This window comes from Dicentrarchus labrax, unplaced genomic scaffold (assembly GCF_905237075.1).
Source record: "Dicentrarchus labrax unplaced genomic scaffold, dlabrax2021, whole genome shotgun sequence".
In the NCBI taxonomy this organism is placed as follows: Eukaryota; Metazoa; Chordata; class Actinopteri; family Moronidae; genus Dicentrarchus; species Dicentrarchus labrax.
This window is the reverse complement of record NW_026136720.1, coordinates 7,263,780-7,281,642: the sequence shown is the minus strand read 5'-3', so window position 1 is coordinate 7,281,642 and position 17,863 is coordinate 7,263,780. Positions and strand designations below refer to the sequence as shown.

At 40.4% G+C, this 17,863-nt stretch overlaps 1 protein-coding gene across 2 annotated transcripts; it reads left to right on the top strand.

Annotated features, from left to right (window-relative positions):
• The first annotated feature begins 226 nt into the window (after positions 1 to 226).
• Positions 227 to 11,598, top strand: nap1l4a (nucleosome assembly protein 1-like 4a). Of its 2 annotated transcripts, XM_051381986.1 has the most exons (15): positions 227 to 298; positions 1,080 to 1,117; positions 1,426 to 1,498; positions 2,399 to 2,543; positions 3,111 to 3,197; positions 3,673 to 3,807; positions 3,910 to 3,981; positions 4,087 to 4,226; positions 4,474 to 4,619; positions 7,169 to 7,188; positions 7,298 to 7,417; positions 7,620 to 7,655; positions 7,829 to 7,882; positions 9,262 to 9,296; positions 9,795 to 11,598. In XM_051381986.1, the coding sequence occupies exons 2-14, from the start codon at positions 1,102 to 1,104 to the stop codon at positions 9,265 to 9,267; spliced, it is 1,050 nt and encodes a 349-aa protein (XP_051237946.1). In that variant the 5' UTR covers positions 227 to 298; positions 1,080 to 1,101; the 3' UTR covers positions 9,268 to 9,296; positions 9,795 to 11,598. The 2 variants fall into 2 exon arrangements, with proteins under 2 accessions (XP_051237946.1, XP_051237945.1); XM_051381985.1 differs by lacking the exon at positions 9,262 to 9,296.
• The last annotated feature ends 6,265 nt before the right edge of the window (positions 11,599 to 17,863 follow it).

Genomic DNA, 17,863 nt, shown 5'->3' with positions numbered 1-17,863 from the left:
TCTTGCCTTTCCACACAGTTCTCACACACATAGAGAGATATCTTCAGGTGAAACATTTTATCCTTTTTTTTTTTTTTTAATTTCCTCTAAACCTGCTGTTGTGTAATTTCACCTCCACTAACACACTGTTCTTTAAATCCTCCACCCGTGAGCACTGAGATTTTCTCGCAACCCAGCACTTGAACGCAGCACCACGCCGTCCAATCAGAAGCCCGGATGCTGGAGGGGGAGGGAGGGGGGGTTGCTGACGCGGAGACGCGTGAGTGACGCGACCAGCTTGAACTCCGCTCAGCTAGAGGTAAGACAGCTAAAGCAGCTAGTAGGCTAACAAACATTGCGTTAATACGAGCACGCAGCGGCCGCGTTGGCGCGTTAATCGTTAACGTTACGAGTTGAAGTCACCAATCCGACAGCCACTCATCAAACTGTCTCACTTTTATCTCACTCTTGGTGCTTTTTAATTAACCCGCGAGCCGACGGTGGCTAGCTGGTATTAGCTCGTCAATGCGGGCTAGCGGTTGGCTAAGTAGCATAGCTGTAACCTCAACGACCAGTTTTAGCTACATGATGGGAAGAAAACGTGGGTGGGGGGGGGGGGTTTACACAGGGTTGATGCCTCGGTCGTGCTTTATTGTAATGACCTTTATGGGAGTAAAAGAGGAGAAAAACGAGGTGAATGTAAAGTGTTAACCTTCGCACTGTTAGCTCGAGCATTGTTCACAGCACGTTGGCTCGTAGTTTCATGCTAGCCCGGTTAGCTGCTGTCAGATCCCCTCTTTTATTTTTTATTTATTTATTTATTTATTTATTTATTTTAGGGGGGTGGTGGGGGGTTGACACCGCCCCAAAAACAAGGTGTTAATCAGTGTGTATTGATCTGTCGCCTCGGTGTCTGTCACATCGCAGCGGTGGTCTTTTTTTTTTTTTAAATTGAGAGATGCTAACTTTTTTTTATTTTTTGTGCCACCCTGAAAATAATCCCGGTGTTGAAATACAGTTTATTTTTTTGTGTCAGTAGTTAGTCAGTCAGTGATTCACCCTGTGTAGTTGTGTGTCTAATGCTGTTGTGTTTCTGTCAGAGGAAGGAGCTGCCACTCGGTAATGGACGCCAATAAAGGTAAAGTATTTTAAAAGTTAACTTGGTTTAATTATGTATTCACTGTGAGTGAAGTTGGTTTATTTGGTTGTGACTTATTTAAATGTGTATTAGAACCTCTTAAATCAAGTTTAACACCTCCCTGAGATGATCAAAATTTGAATTTGGCAGGTTTCACTGTGCTATTAAATTTGATTTTGTGATAAACTCACAATTTAAACCCAATGTTAATAAAAAAAAAAGAATGGCACAACCCTAATGTAATTTAATTATCAGTTTGCTTAATGATAATGTGAAGTTTAATTGCATTAATGTTGTTCATTTGGTAGGTAAAGGGGAACAAGGGATGCAAAATCCAGGTGGGCAGATGGACAGACCTGTCAGCTTCCACTTCTTGGAAAGGTCAGTGCAGATGGTTAATTGTGTGTGTTATGTGAGAGAGAAGGTAACTGGAAAGATGGCATTGGGCAAAAATGGTAAAAGCTTTTGTGAAAAATAACAATTATTAGCAAACAGCATTCATATTTATACGTTCCTTTTGAGATTTTAATATCATTCAGTGCACATATATTGATATAAATGGTAATCAAAAGATGGAAATTACTGTTACTTCCACACGACTTAAACAGGGTATTGTGTAAAGATGATATAAACGTTTAGGATTGTGATCTTAATATCATCTGGTAGTGTTTGTGAAATACTTTTAAGATATAATATGTAACATTTCTACCATTAAAACGCCCATAAAAGCTAGACCTATCCCACAATGTTCAATCCTAGAGAAATCTGTAACTTCATTCAGTTAACGGTGGGTTTGCTACTTGCTGCTAGTTTCTACAACTTCCAGGTAAACACAGGATGCATCAGATATATCGGAGAGAGGAAGAAAGTCAGTGAACACGATTAAACGCAGTGTGAATAAAGATTTTCATCAGCAATGGTGGTTGTTTATCAGTGACAACTCCTATTATCTCACACTGCTTTACAGCGACATCAAACTACATCTTTTGCTATTGTTTTGACGTGAGAGACCCGTACAAGACATTTTATACTGTTTGTATTTAATACTTAATTAATTATTAATAACTTAGGCTCTGAAATCAAATTTATGCAAATCAAATATATATAAAATGATCCAGCTGAGGTTCAATACAGTAAACTATTCTGTTATTCTTAACAGTGGAAATATTGTGTAAGAATTTGTTCAGTATAACAGTTTTACTTCTAAAACATAGATCATAACGTTAATTGTACTAGAAATGATTCAAATTCACACCAGTTCTCATGTTTCTCTTCTCATAGCATGCTTCCCAAAGTAGTGAAGAGGCGAGTGCATGCCTTGAAAAGGCTACAGGTGCAGTGTGCCAACATAGAGGCTAAATTCTACGAGGAGGTCCATGAGCTAGAGAGGAAGTACGCTGCCCTCTATCAGCCGCTGTTCGAGAAGGTACAGTTAATAATCTTTGTTGTTTTTACTTAGCCTGACTGTAATGCTACACACAGACGTTTCTTTGCTCATTTTATGTTGATGCAAACAAATAAAAGACAAAATACATAATGTAATAAATCACACATGTTGATCCCTGCACTAATGGGTGGTGAAGTGTGCCTCTCTGGTCCCATCTGAGGTTGGGGAGGACGCATCCTTGGTGCTAAATTGAAAACCGCCACAACGAGTAGTCAACTGTTCTTTTGTCAGTCAAGGCTATTTCCAGAGCTAGTGACAAGAACTCAGCCATTCTTAGTTACACTGAAGACTGGCAGCTGTAATCCTGCTGCACCTGTCTGTGCTGTGTGTATGCTGTATATATGTCAGTCTGTGTGTGTGTGTGTGTGTGTGTGTGTGTGTGTGTGTCAGTATCTCTCTCAAATGGTGTTGATTTCAGTGTGCTAGCTGAAAATAATCTGGCTTGAATGCTTGTTTATATACAGATATTTCACGCTAATGTTCTCAAGTATTTGTCTAAAATGATCATCTTTGTTGTAATATGTGCGTTTTGTGTTTGGGTCACAGAGACGAGATATTGTTACAGGAACAGTGGAACCCACAGACGAAGAGTGTGAGTGGCACAGTGACAGAGAGGAAGAGGAGGAGCTAGCTGTAAGTACTTCTTTAATTTGTTTGTCTTTAGAGCCTAATCACTTTGCCGAATCCTACTTTTTCTGGTTTTCCCCAGGAAACAATCTGCCTGATTACTTGAATAAAATAAAAAGACACCAATCTTTTCTCTCATTGGTGGATGAAGGAATGAGTGCAAGACCTATTGGGAAAATCATTTTCAACTTCAGTAAAGTAAAAAAGGAAAAAGGTCATTTGGACAAACGGGAAACAACATGGTTGCTGTGAAATGTGCTTTTAATGAGAATCAGGACTAACAAACGGTGACGACTGTATGACTGACGAGTCTTGCTGTGATCTTGTGTGTATCTGACTTCTTTGTAAACAAGATCTGTTCCTTGTAAAAGATCTTAATCTCAATGAGACTTGCAAACTTAAACCAGATTCATTAAGCTGTTTGTTTTGACAGTTGTTTAAACAGTGGATTTTGATGAGTGCTCTGCTGCACTGCCTGTAGGAGGAAGTAAAGGAAAAAGCTGCTATTGAGGATGCAAAGAAAGAGGAAGCCACACCAGAGGAAGACCCAAAAGGCATCCCTGAGTTCTGGCTCACCATATTCAAGAGTGTAGACATGCTCAGTGACATGTTACAGGTACATTTAAATGCTTAATCTCTCATTTCCTGTACACGTTTCACCCTGTTTCTGAACAGTATCCTGTTATTCTGATATGACTGTTTGTTTGTGTACGACCAGGAACACGATGAGCCCATCCTAAAGCACCTGAAAGATATTCAAGTGAAGTTTTCTGAGCCAGGGCAGCCAATGGTCAGTATTATCATGCTGTAAATATTGAATTAATAAACTAAGTAGAGTTTAAATGCTCAGTGAAGTTATTTCTCTCTCTCTCTCTCTCGGTGTTTCCCGTCACAGAGTTTCACATTAGAGTTCCACTTTGAGCCCAATGGTTACTTCAACAATGCAGTCCTCACTAAAGTCTACAAGATGAAGTCAGAGCCCGATGCCTCAGATCCTTTCTCATTCGAGGGGCCAGAGATCATTGACTGTGAAGGGTAAGAGCCAGAGCACACAAACGTGTTTGTTAAACTGTGCGTTTGACACATATGATGTTGAGGTTTGAGGAGAGATACAGATTGTGTGGTTTGTAAAGCATATCTCTTCACTCTTTCTATATTAAGCTCTCTTAACTTTACATCCCACATATCAGCCTCCTCTTGGCACTTTGTCCAAATTTTAACTTTTTTTGTGTCCTTGTTTTCTGCTGCCTCTTCACTGTTGTGTACACCTCCTCCACTCTAGCTGTCAGATAGACTGGCACAAGGGGAAGGATGTGACGGTGAAAACCATTAAGAAGAAGCAGAAGCATAAAGGCCGTGGCACTGTCCGCACTGTTACCAAGCAGGTCCCCAACGACTCTTTCTTCAACTTCTTTAACCCTGTCAAAGGTGAGAGCGCACACAAAATGTAGTGGATTTCTCTTGGATGATTTTAAATCTAATATTCAAAGCAATTACTCACGTCTTACAACAACTTAGGTATGTTGTTTAAATTAGCTTTCTTCTCTTAAACCTCAAAACCTAGAATCAGTGAAAGAGAGAGAGAACCACACACATGCACTTGTGTGGCAACATGTTCACATGCATGTTTTGTGGTTTCACCATTGGTGCATTGAGCTGAATTCAACAGCAGGTGGCGCCAGAGTCTCAAACTGTCAGATTTAGCCTCTGCTGTGTGTACTAGTCAATATGTCTGTTGCTCACTGACTTTAGACTTTGTAGCTGTGCCCACTGGACCATCAAACTTTTCCATCAACTTTGGTTTGACCATTATTTTCCAGCCTCAAGAGATTATGTTTTTCAGGTGCGAAACAATCAGTTAATGACTGACATTTAACGTCTAAATAAATAATATAAATGTCTGACCAACAGTTTAAGGCAAAGTTGACCACCTCAAACAAAAAACAAGAGGCTATCTATCTACTACCGAAAGCATTTACAAAATTGTTCCCTAGTCTGTTGTAATATATTGAACCTAAACTAATTGATTAATTGAGAAAATGATTGACCGATTAATTGATAATGAAAATAATCATTAGTTGCAGCTCAGTGAGTAACGCTGTCTGGAGCTGATGGGCTGGCTCTGGGAAACAGTCTCGTCCTTTCTGCATGTTGCCATCGCAGCAGTGACGGTAGCATAGTTTAAGTTAGTTACATTACATGTGTCATACTGTGTCGTCGTTAACTATATATCATGGCATTTGTCATGTTATTGGATCTCTCCACAGTTGTATACCCCACCTTGAGTAAAATGTCTTGAAATGAGTCATTAGTTGTCAAAGGATCAGAAAGTTAGGTGACATACACCTTTTTATTTGAATGACTGTATTGTCTTTCCTGTGTAGTCAACTTACCTGTCAGACATGCCTGGACTTATTCTGACTTTAAGAAGTTGACCTGATCACTCATTGGCTGAGCAAATGTTTGTCTTACTGGTTCAGTCACAGCCTTGCTATATAACTGGTGAATATAAATAGCTCTTCCTTGAGCGTGTTCAGGTGTGCAGTTCTGGGATCTGGATGTCTATTAGTGAACAAGCCATCACTCATTTTCCATGTGAAGTCGCACAAAATCCACACCTGATCTCTGAGGAAGTGCATCTTTTTCTCAACCATATCTCTCCTATCAGGATATGTGAGAAAGTATTATGAAACTATTTTTGCCAACACCTAAACATAGGATTGATTCGTTGCCTGATATATGAAATTGTCAACTCGTTACCGTTTCCATCTTCAGTCAGACATTGCCTCCTCTATAATTGATTTATGTGGGGGAGAGGGATTTGATTTTCCCTAACCAATCACTTGGAGACCAACGTGTCCGCCTGACTCTAACGTAATTTTAAGTCGACACTGATGCGCAGCCATGCAAACAAAACATTTCCCCTTTGAATAAATGCCTTCAAAACAGAGTGCTGTTCTGATTTCAAAGTAATTGGTACTTTTCATCAATTTTAGAACAGCCTCAATAGCAGCGTCTATCTTGTCTCTAGCGGTTGCCATTGTTATTACTCCTCTTTTGATCACGTTAGTCCTCCTGCGGCACTCAATGCATAAAAACTCTGTCTAATGTTAATATTGGCCTCAGAAATACAGAACCACCTCCATAAAAAATGACTCCTCTTCATGTCTGTCTTGTGTTAGTTTGCATTTACCTTACAGTAATGTGTGAAGTCAGATGATGCTTATACTTTGTTAGTGTGTTAAGGTGTCATTGCACAGGAAGAATTATGTTTAAAAATATATACAAAACTAGTGTTTCATTGGAAAATTGCATGTAGTAATACAAATGGACATCTCTGTGCAGTTAATGACAGCAACAGAGGCCCTTCAGTACAAGATTTTGCACTTACTCAGGAAAATCAGTGTCAATGTAACCAAACATTTATAGCTTCAGCTATTGTTTATGTAAAAAATGTCATGATTAATTCAAAGAATTGGTAAAACAATCAACTGTAAATGCACATAAAGCAATGTTTACATTCGTCTCATCAGGCAGTTTTCATTTATTTTCACTGGCAGTCACCATACTCTGAAACCACAAGTCCTATTGGACCTGCTTTTTCAATCTATGCTGCTGAGTTAGTGGACCCCAGTGTTACGAGTACATGATGAGATTCATACTGTAGAGTACACAACCACCAGAAGTGTAACAAAGCGGTTTCCCCTGTTATAGTATTGTTGAAAGAAGAGGAAGGACGGGATGATGTCACATTTAGTCACTTTCTGTGACCTCACCCTGTGAAGTCACTGGCGATAAACATTGTTTCCTTAAATGGGCTTTCAGAATTTGGTTGAATTGCAGGTAATCCCAAAGCTCCCCCAATGAAAGCCATTAAAATGAATGCTGTGTTTAAAGTCACCTCTGTACTCATTGTAAAGGAGTGTGTTGTGGTGTTTATTGCTAAGATTATATATGTCCTTTCCTTTCCCTTACAGCTTCACCAGATGGAGAAATGGTGAGTAAAATGTAGCTTATCCTTCATAAAATCATCACCCATTTTATTGCGTCAATATTTCGGATTTGTAGCTGTGTAAAAATGGTCTCTTTGTGTTCTTGTTTTATAGGATGAAGACTCTGAGTTCACTCTAGCCACAGACTTTGAGATTGGTCATTTCTTCCGTGAGAGAATAGTTCCCAGAGCAGTGCTGTATTTCACTGGAGAGGCCCTGGAAGATGACGAGAGTGTGCGTGTTTTTCCTCTAAAACACACACACACACACACACACACACACACACACACACACACACACACACACTTTGTTAAGACACGAGATATGTTTGCAGACTGAATAAATCTTGAGGACATATAAGCTAAACTTGTCATCATTGTACCAAATGTGGGTGTGTGTGTTCACTCTCTACTTTTTTCATTTATTTTCTATATAGTTTGAAGAGGAGGAGCTGGAAGAGGGAGATGAAGAGGTTAGTAATACCACTTTCAATTATGATCACAGTGAATTTGATCTGATATACCAAAGAGCTGGTTATCACTGTTTACACAAGACGCAACTTTATCGCCACCCACATCACTGCTGAACTGTATCATGATAATTATTCTTTAAATACCATATAGTCATCTTGTCTTTGTGTCTCAGGAGCAAGATGAGGATGGTGATGATGACGATGATGAGGGAGACTTTGACCCCAAGGTCAGTATTAATTATTAACCCTTATTCAGGTTGGATTGATTGTGCACCTGTTCATGATGTGTTTGCATTAATGTTAATCTTTTCCAATGAGCCTTTATTGGTGCAGTGATGGCGGTATCAGGTAGAGCATTTAACCGGGCCCACTAGAACAGTGCAGAGATTTTGGTGTTGTGGTCAGAAAAGGCTTCTTACAAACAATGAGGAAAAAAATCTTAAACACAGAGAAATACATGTGCATCATGGCACAGCTGAAAGACATTGAATAGAAATGTTAACACTCTGTGAGGCAGTTCTGTTGGAATGGAATTGGCCTCCATATTATCCATATGCATAAACATTAACTTCATACAACAAAACTAATGTGTTGAGAGTTAAGTCAAAAATGTTTGTGTGGATGTCTGGGTCAAGAAATGTAACAAAAACTATAAACTAGCACAAAAATGATTTTTAAAAAAATCAACAAATTATAAACCATCATGTTCTGAACAGACACATTACAAAAACTAACGGAAAATAACATTATTTTGGACTATAAAGAAATGTCTCATTTTGTAACAGAAAAAGTAGGCCACGTCTTGATGCGTAATATAGGCCGTTGCTAGGATAGAGAGGGCCACAAACAGGAGCTGGCTCTGTTCAGAGAGTAGCACACGCTGCTCCCCGAGTGGATTAACGTATTTATTCAATGGCTTTTTATTGGTCAACAACCTTGCATATATGCACGTATTGTTAATGCGTGTAAAAAAGCACTTCAGGACGCGGTTATGCCAGTGAGACGGAGCCAGTGCGCTGCTGACAGAGATAAACAGAACAAAGATTTGGTGAGCAGTCATACGGAGAACAGAGATGCTCAAAGAAAAAGATAGGAAGACCAACCATCAATTCTCACTTAAATTGTCGATGTGCGATCTGTTCTCCAATTGGCACACGCCGAATCCTGCATTTGGCAGACTTTTTAAAGAGGTGTCTTTTTCTCACTTACTCTCTCAGACCATTGGCCACATTTGCTACTAATTACTACCTAATGATAGTCAGTGAAAGAGACAATTGTTATGTAATTTAGTTGGGCTGATAGTTCGGTTGAGATGATCCATTATGAGCTATCCCAGTCTGATGGTGAGTAAGTGCATAACGTGGCCTGTAAGCAGTTTTATCAGGACTCATTAACAATGCTGCCTTGTCTGTGAATGAGTTTCTTTAGTATTTTGTTGTGTTGAGCGAGTTTTTCTCTCATGGTAACTGTTGGGTTATTCATTTTGCTCGAGGAATTCAGTGTGGTCACTCACCAACTTCAGCAATGTTTCACTGTGCTCACTCATTTTTTGAATGTGACGATTAAACTTGTGCATATTGTTGTCTCTCCCTCCCCTCCATTACAGGCATAATCAATCATTCTCACCCCATGCATTTCTAGGTAAGGGAGAAATAAGGATGGCGTCCCACATACAGTATACACTTTGGTTTATTATTCTGGCTGCTTCTCTCTTTCACTACATCCTTGATTCTCCCGGTAGTCCGAGTTGTTTATGCCCTCCGACTCACATCTTGGGTAGATACGGCGGCTGTCCTGTCCTTGCTCTTATCTTCTATTTGTTTTTCCTCCTGTAGTCCCATCCCAGGTTTCTAACATTGTTCCCTTTGCTGTAACAAACCAGGTTAAAAAAAAAGAAGTACTTTCTTCTCTAGTATCTGCTTTCTTGTTAGCCTCTTCTAGTTGCTAGTCAGTGGCTTCATTAGCTGTCTCCATGTGTTCTGATCCAGTTTCTCTCTCTCTCTCTCTCTCTCTCTCTCTCTCTCTCTCTCTCTCTCTCTCTCTCTCTCTCTCTCTCTCTCTCTCTCTCTCTCTCTCTCTCTCTCTCTTCTCTCTCTCTCTCTCTCTCTCTCTCTCTCTCTCTCTCTCTGCTCCCTACAGAAAGAACAGCCCCAGCCTGCCGAATGCAAACAGCAGTAACCGTGGTGATCAGGGGAGGCGGAGACCTGCTGTCCGTCAAATCAGTTCTTAGCCAATCAGCAAGTCCTCCTACTCTTGCAGGCTCTGCCCTTTTATGAACTCTCATCTGAACGCAATAGAACGCAAACCAAACTGCGTTTTTACTATGTGCATGACTTCTTTTTCTTTTGTCTTGCGCCAATCTCACCCCCTTTTTTATTTGGCTTTATTCGAACTCAAAGCGAGAAGTGACTTCACTCTAATTAAAATACCATGGCATCACATAGGGACAGTCTTCTTCTTTTGTTAAGGTGGAGTAGGTTACTACTGCCAAGAACTTCACAACATCATCATATGGAAACGAACTAAAAACACAAATAGGAAAGGAATGGTTCCCGATTTTAGTTTTCATGGAAATAAATCAGTTACTCAGGGTTTTTTAATGCCAACAAGAGAAGTGCAAGTTTACCAGGAAACTGCTGAACAAGTTTGACTTAATCTTTCACTGGGGTTGCTGCAGTGTTTTTTTTTTTTTTTTGTTATGGTGTTTTTTAAGAGACATACAATGTATCATTTTGAATTTAATTTACTTTTTTAAATGTTCATTGTCATGTCATTGGACTATTTATTCTGGTGTCATGCAGCTGTTTTTTGTGGTGCATTTTGGGTACTCTTAAGGCCCAGCCACAGTAATAGGCTCATTCTCATTGGCTCAAACCTCATTTGGGCTTAGCAGGTCAGCAAAACGTGAATACTGCCAAGTCATGTTTTTGTTTTTGTTTTTTTGTTTTTTTTAATCAAAAGTAATCTTAAACATTGAAGAATTGTGTTCTGCATCAATACTGCTCACTTCTGCCCCGTTGTATTGGGCTTAACAAGCATTTAATCTGAGCACTTGAGTGGGGACACAACACTAATTAAGATCATGTGACTGGCACATGTTCATACTTAAAAACTGTCATATATATATATTGCTCTTTCTTTTTAGCCCCATCCCCCCTGAAATGCCCTTTAAACTTGTATTAGAGGATAATAAGAACAATTTACGACATTTCAAACGTAGACATTCTGTCCACATTGCTTCATTTCAGCTTGTTGAAGGCCAAGCATCCAGTCTGGTGAATATTTCCCTGAAAGATGACACATTTAAGCAGACACAGTGGCTAACCTGCAACCTTTTGTGGTTGTTTCTAAGATATCTCTTCTGGTATGTATCTAGTTCTTAACAAATGTCATTTAAAGTCAGTGATGGGATTGTGTGTGTGGGGTGTTTGGATCAAATGTAAATTCTATTGCCAACAAGCCAAAATGAAAGACAAAACACACCGTCCTCTTTTATTAAATTGTTTGCCAATTGTCATTAACACAGTGTAATCTAATTCTGCGTTTAAAGTTGTTTAAGAATATATAAATATTTCTGTTATTGTCTAATGATTCAGTAGAATGTCTGTGGAAAACAAATAGAAGCAGTTGCCAATGTATTTTATATACTGCACTTGGATTTTGGCAGTTTGGTTGGACACCTTTGCCTGCTGACTGGTCAGAGATAGCAGTCACAGCGACAATAATACCCACCCCCCTTTCTCTCTTTTTAAAAAGAACGATTGTAGATCTTGTTGGACAGATCGCTGAGCCACGGTTGACACATTCAAATCTACCACATTGGACCGTGTGCTAGCAATGGCCTTAACTGGTTCTTATTCACAATTTGTTACTTGCGCAATATTTCTTTTCAATTTGTACAGAGTTAGTTAAAATATTCTATTAAAGTTGTGCGACATGGAAATGAGTTTTTGTGTGTTTCCTCTGTCCGGTTATTAACCCGAAACGGCCTATCTACAGCCAGTGTTTGGTTTGTCCTTGGGCTATTGTAGAAACATCGAGGGCGACCCGCAGCGCATGTAGATAACAAATGTCTCATTGTATGTAACGAAAACACAATTTCTGTATTATGGTGATTATACACTAAAGAAAAGATGAATATTATATTCCATCTCTCCCAATAGAGCCTCCTAAATGTTACACACTGGACCTGAGAGATGTAGGGGATTGAGAAAGCTCAGGTGTTTATTAATAACATTAACATTAACTGTGTCTTTGTTGTATTTTCTATTAAACTGTCCCAGTGAAGTAGCAGGACCCTGAAACTGAAGCAGCTAAATTGAATTCAGCCATCATTTTATTATTTACACCTGTTAAATATCAAAATATCTTGAGTGAAAACGCCTTCTTGACTGTGGCACTTCGTCACCAGCTGCACCAGTCTGTCACTGCTTAATAGTCGCCAGTAACATACTGGTCTTACTGGCCTGCTCACAACCTCACTCTTCCTGTTGAGTGATCGTGTGCTCGGATAACTTTTCCCCCGGCTGAATGCGCACGCTGTTGACAGCACAATGTGACTGGACGCTGAATGGCCACACTGACTTTACTGTTGGGCATCAGGTGACAATTTGCAAATGATTAGCAAGATCTTAGAGCAAAGCATTCAGTCGCAGCCTCAGTTTGAGGAGCTGACCCTTTCCTTCCTCGCCAACACCATGGTGACTTTGTAACATTATGGCGGTATCCAGGCTGGAGGAATTTGCTGACCGTCTGCCCAATATCAGGCAAGGCCACCAGAATGTCTGGAATTCTGTCTTGCAGATAGGAAAAGCATGTACACTCCTCTGAGAGACCCTTGTAATGCATTATGGGAGATAATGGCTGAGTGCTCTGAAGTTTCTGGAGGAGGATGGCGACATTGTGTCCTAGCAACCGAGGTTTTCTGCCAAGTGCTGAAAGACAGGTGCATTCTTATCCTGTCAACTCGTCCAGCAACACTTGTGTGTTTTAGCTTCCTTGTGGGAACAGAGGTGACAACATGTGACTGTGAGAAAACAGAGGTCTAGATTAGATCAAGTTCTTGAAAGGGCTAGGTCATTGTCAACACCAAGTCCATAATTCATGATTCTTAAAATTAATAAAATGTAGAAAATTCTGATCCTTCACTCCTCCACAGCAGACAAACGACAAACTGTCGGTTCTCTCCAGTTTCTTTATGTATTTTTGGGGATTTTGTTCTGCAGAACTGGGAACAAGACACTATTCATCCTGGGGCTGCTGTGTGGGGGTTAGAGGATTGCTTCACTGTAACAAGGAGTCCAATTGTGCCTCAACTTATTTCTGTGCTTTCTACAACACAGCCAGCGAAATGGAACTGTGCCGTGCTGTTGGACTGTTACACTTGGCTGCTTACAGTTTGCGCTGGAAATTAATATCTACAGTGTCTGTCAACCAAATTAACTCTGTACCTCTAGTATGCCAACATAACATAGGTTACTTCAGTAGTTAAGCAGTACTACACAATACTCTGTTGAAAGAATGAATTGTAGTTGTATATCAGACTAACTAGTGGAATGAGGAAATGTCATAAATAACAAAAAATGGTGGCTTAAGAATACATTAATTTCAGTGCTGCAATGTTAAAGATATGTACACATTGCATCAGTAATTATGATCCAATAATATAAATGATTCTGAAATGAGCATTTGGGCATAATGAGTTCTTTTGTTTCTGGTACTTCAAGTATATTTTGTTTAAAATGTTTTGAACTACTTTGAATGCTACTTGTAACAAGTGCAAGTTAAATATTTTGGCATTTTCTCCACCACTGTAAATTATTATAGGTGAATCCATACGCATTCAGAAAAGTAGGACAGTAAAGAATTTGCCTTTCTGCCACCTGGAATTCCAATAGCTTCTGTCTGTATTGTGAGAAATATTTTTGTATTTAGACATTTAGACTACAGGTAAACTCAGGTGTAGCAGCAGCTGCAGTATTGGAAGATGAGATCCAGAGAGTGAGAGGAATCTCTGAAACTGAGCAGGCCGTTCATGAAACAAACGTCAAGTAAAATCATTTGCTCCTGTTGAAAGACGGGAGAATGAAAACAGAGAAACTACAGTGAGACTTTCTCCTCTGTGCTCCCTGCACACTACTCCTCAGCTGTCTGATGTTTTGTCAAGTGTGTACGTGCATGGATGGATGGTCAGAGAGAATGTTTAAGGTGTAACAGCAGCACATGTAGAAGAGATGAGTTTGGTGGACTCAAAGGGAGATGATCTGTGAGCTGTGCACATGACCAGAGCAGCAGAACAAAGGAAAGTATTCAGACTGCCGGGATTATCCCGAACTGACGCCTTCTGCCATCGTCTCATCCTCATCCAGCAGAAGTGTAAAGGGTGCAGTCTTCTTCCGACCTTCCTCCCAGCTGCAGCTGCACCCACTGTCCCACTCTTGGCCCCAAGGTGCTTTTGGCAGAGCCTCTACGTGTACGTGAGCACACACACGAGCGTCCGTGAATGAGTTTGCCTGTGTGGGGTCTTTTGTATCAGCGTCTCCCTGTCGGAAGTGATGGGAGCCAGATTCCAGTTCCAGAGAAAGAAGCTTTATGCTGTGGATGCAGGGTTGGTGTGCAGAGCTGAGTGACTTTGAGTGTGATAAAGAGCCCATTACCTCTTAGATCTGATAATGTTACTGATGGCGTTGGCACAAGAAAGCACTGATTTGCACACATTTTGATCCTTCTATCAGTTTATCATGAAGCACAAAACGGAAGTTATGTTCGCCTCTGTTTTTTTTTAAACCACGCTAGCAGCGGCTCTATGGAAGACAATGTCGGTCGGTTCCCCACTTTGACTGAAATATCTCAAGAAATGCTGAATAAATTGCCATCAGATGTTGCACATACATTGATAGTTCCCAGAGGATGAGTCTCAATGACATTAGCCTGCAAAAAATACGTCATTCCTGCAGCACTCTATTATTCAGTGTAGTGCTAAATCAATGGTCAGCAAATGAATGGGTGATAAACAGGCAAAGTGGAATGGGAGGGGAGAGTTCAGCTGTCACCTTAACCTCTCCTGACTGCACCTGCCATACATAAACAAGACCTGCCACACACTGCAGTGGGCTCATGGGAAACTGTTCAGGAAGGGCAGCGTCCTTGGGAATAAGCAGTGCGCAATCTCCTCCAGAAGAGAGACCAAACAAGGCTGGGACTAGTGCCTAGCGTGGGTGCCACAATATCTTTTCCATCGTCTCAGGCCAACGCTCTTTCAAATCCCTGCAATATTTCCAGTGATTAAAATATGGAGGGATCTTGACATCTGTTGGCCAAAACACAATCCATGTATTATTTATTTTTTCTCTTTTTTGATAGGCTTATTTCATGCTGGAGCACGTCCTGTCAGTCTGACTGGCATGTCTCTGGACGGTGGGAGAGAATTATGAGGAGAATGTGTAAACTCTTTGTATAAGGTGTCAAACCCGAGCTGGCCACAAAGTCACTAAAGCTACATTTGAGGAAACATTAGATGGATTCAAGTCATTCAAAAGGAACCCAGTGCCAAATTGATTTTGCATTAAGAAAGAATTTAGTGTACCAAAGTTATCAGGAAGTTCTCCACAGTCTGCTACACTAAATCAACCAGGCACCCTTCGTTCCTTTATGTTTATCTATGTGTGCTTAACATGAATGAGTATAAACAATGACCACTATGAGAGAGATAATCTCATTGGCATTATCACCAGGTACTTTTCTGCCTGGTATGTGTGGGAAAGCAAGCCTCACGCCCAATCACAGCATAGCAACAGGGTAGCACACCTCTGTCAGGATTTATGAATGAACAGGGAACTAGGTGTGGCATGTTTAACCTGAATCACGCTCCTTGACTTCTGCACACAGATAAAGCTGTCAGTCAGGCCTGGGCTACATGACACGAACAGGTATTAGGTTACATAAAAGTGAGCACAGGGGGAAAAAATCGGAGGCAAGTCTGGTTTAAATATATGTAAATATTGCATGCTGGACCATGCTCAGCCTTGCTTCAAGATAAAAGACTGACGGCTGTGAATGAAACTGACAAAGTAAATCTCTTGTCTCTTATGCTGTGCCCACACATTGCGTCACATATTTTTGGTTAAGTCCTAAAATCAGGAGACAGAGGTGTTTTAAGGCAATAATTAATGAATCTGATTACTTGATTTTGATTGATGGCTTCCAGTGAAATTCAGACCTGTTGAAGCACTGCTGCATAAATGAGCAAACATTAAGGAGAATTTCCTGACTAATTAATCATCTTTTCACTGTCCCTTTTGGCTTAATGTGGATTATCTCACAATGAGGCCTTGTTTTAGCATTCTACTACAAGACCACATTGTTTCTGCACAAAACGAGAGATGAACCATCGTCAAAGGAAAGCTTTAAGTCATGGAATTGGACAGCACAGGCCTAAAAGGTTTAACCATCAAGCCTTAAAGTCCAGTCCATGGCCCTGCTCCTACCACAGATTAGTTTAGGTTCTATGGAAAGACTCTAGGTTTATCATATAAGCCAGAGTGAAGCTATGCAGACAGCAAAGTGAATGCTACATTCCTGGCAGGGAGAAGGATTGTAGATCTGCATACCTGCCATTCTTCGCAGAGTCAAGTTGGCCAAGAATGAGGCTCCGGACTCTGCGTGCGAGTCTCTAGATCGCATCTCATTACTCTCACCTGAGTCTCTGCACATGGCTCATGTGATGTGAGAAGGAAGTGTGGTTATCGCAGGCTGCATGGTTCACACACCTTTGTGTTGAAGTATGTGTTAATGATAGTGTGACCCAACAATTAGAGTTGTGTTTCATATGTAATGACATTTATGAGATAGTTTCCTCAGCTTGAACAGCATTCTGGAAATACATGCCAAAGTAATAAGGCCAGTGACGGAATACATTGACTCAAGGACAGTTGCATGTAGTTAACTGTAGATGTTTCCACTTTGTGCTTCTTTTCCACTACGTTTTAGACAGAGAGAGAAATATTGTTCTTTTCTGCCCACATTACATTTATCTGACAGAGAGGGGAGAGACAGGGAGGGAGGGGAGACGGAGAGAGAGGATGACATGCAGCACAAGGCCAGCTCTACCAGGCGAGCTACCAGGGCACCCCGCAATAAAAAAATACAATCATCTTATAAAATATGATGCACTTAGCAGTAGATTAAAGAATAAAGGAGTTCTCTACTAGCTACAATATTAAAATGCTACCTATATGCCAATGCAACAATATTGATCCATTGAAATAAATTACACTCCTGACAGGGGACATTCTACATTTTTAGCATAATTAGCTTTTGATACTCAAATACAAAACACAGATAGGCTTAAGACATTCCTCTTTGATAAAGCGTATAGTTAGGGCTGGATCAGGTGAGTCCTGAACCATCCCTTAGTTATGCTGCTATAGGCCTAGACTATCGGGGGATTTCCCATGATGCAATGAGCTCCTCTCTTCCTCTCTCTCTTTATGCACTCATTCATGTTCCATTAATGCATGTTACTAACTTCACTACTTCCCCGGAGTTCTTGTGCTTTCTCGTCTCGCAGGTTCTTATCGAACCTGGTGGAGCCGCCTCCTGCCATGGTCCTGCTAGATTGCCATTGCCAATACTGTTGTTGCTGTGCACCTGTCTGTCTGTCTGTCTCTCTCTGTGTCTCTGTCTGTCTCTCTGTCTCTGTCTGTCTCTCTCTCTCTCTCTCTCTCTCTCTCTCTCTTTCTCACCCCAACTGGTCGAGGCAGACGACCACCCACCTAGAGCTGAAGGATCTGTCCTACGTTTCTGCCTCTTAACAGGCAGTTTTTCCTTGCCCCCGTCGCCAAGTGCTTGCTCATGGTGGTACTGTTGGGTCTCTGTAATTAATGTTAAAGAGTTCGGTCTAGACCTGCTCTATTTGAAAAGTGTCCTGAGATAACTTCTGTTATGAATTGGCAGAATACAAATAAAATTGAATTGAATTGAAATTGAATAGATAATACTTCTGCACTTTAGATTTATACTAAAATGTTCAATGCAGTACTTCTAGTTGTAATTGAGTATTTTACATTCTTGTATTCCCACTTTGATTTAAGTTAAAGGATCTTAGAGGTCCAGTGTGTATAATTTAGGAGGATCTACTGGCAGAAAATAAAATAAAATTAATATTCACAGGTATGTTTTCATTAGTGTATAATCACATGAAAATCGGA

What these genes read in the sequence shown, in the direction of transcription:
- nap1l4a (XM_051381985.1), top strand. An exon ending in TGCTCAGTGACATGTTACAG is followed by an intron (nt 3,808 to 3,909) that starts GTACATTTAAAT and finishes GTGTACGACCAG; the next exon opens with GAACACGATGAGCCCATCCT. An exon ending in GAGATCATTGACTGTGAAGG is followed by an intron (nt 4,227 to 4,473) that starts GTAAGAGCCAGA and finishes CCTCCACTCTAG; the next exon opens with CTGTCAGATAGACTGGCACA.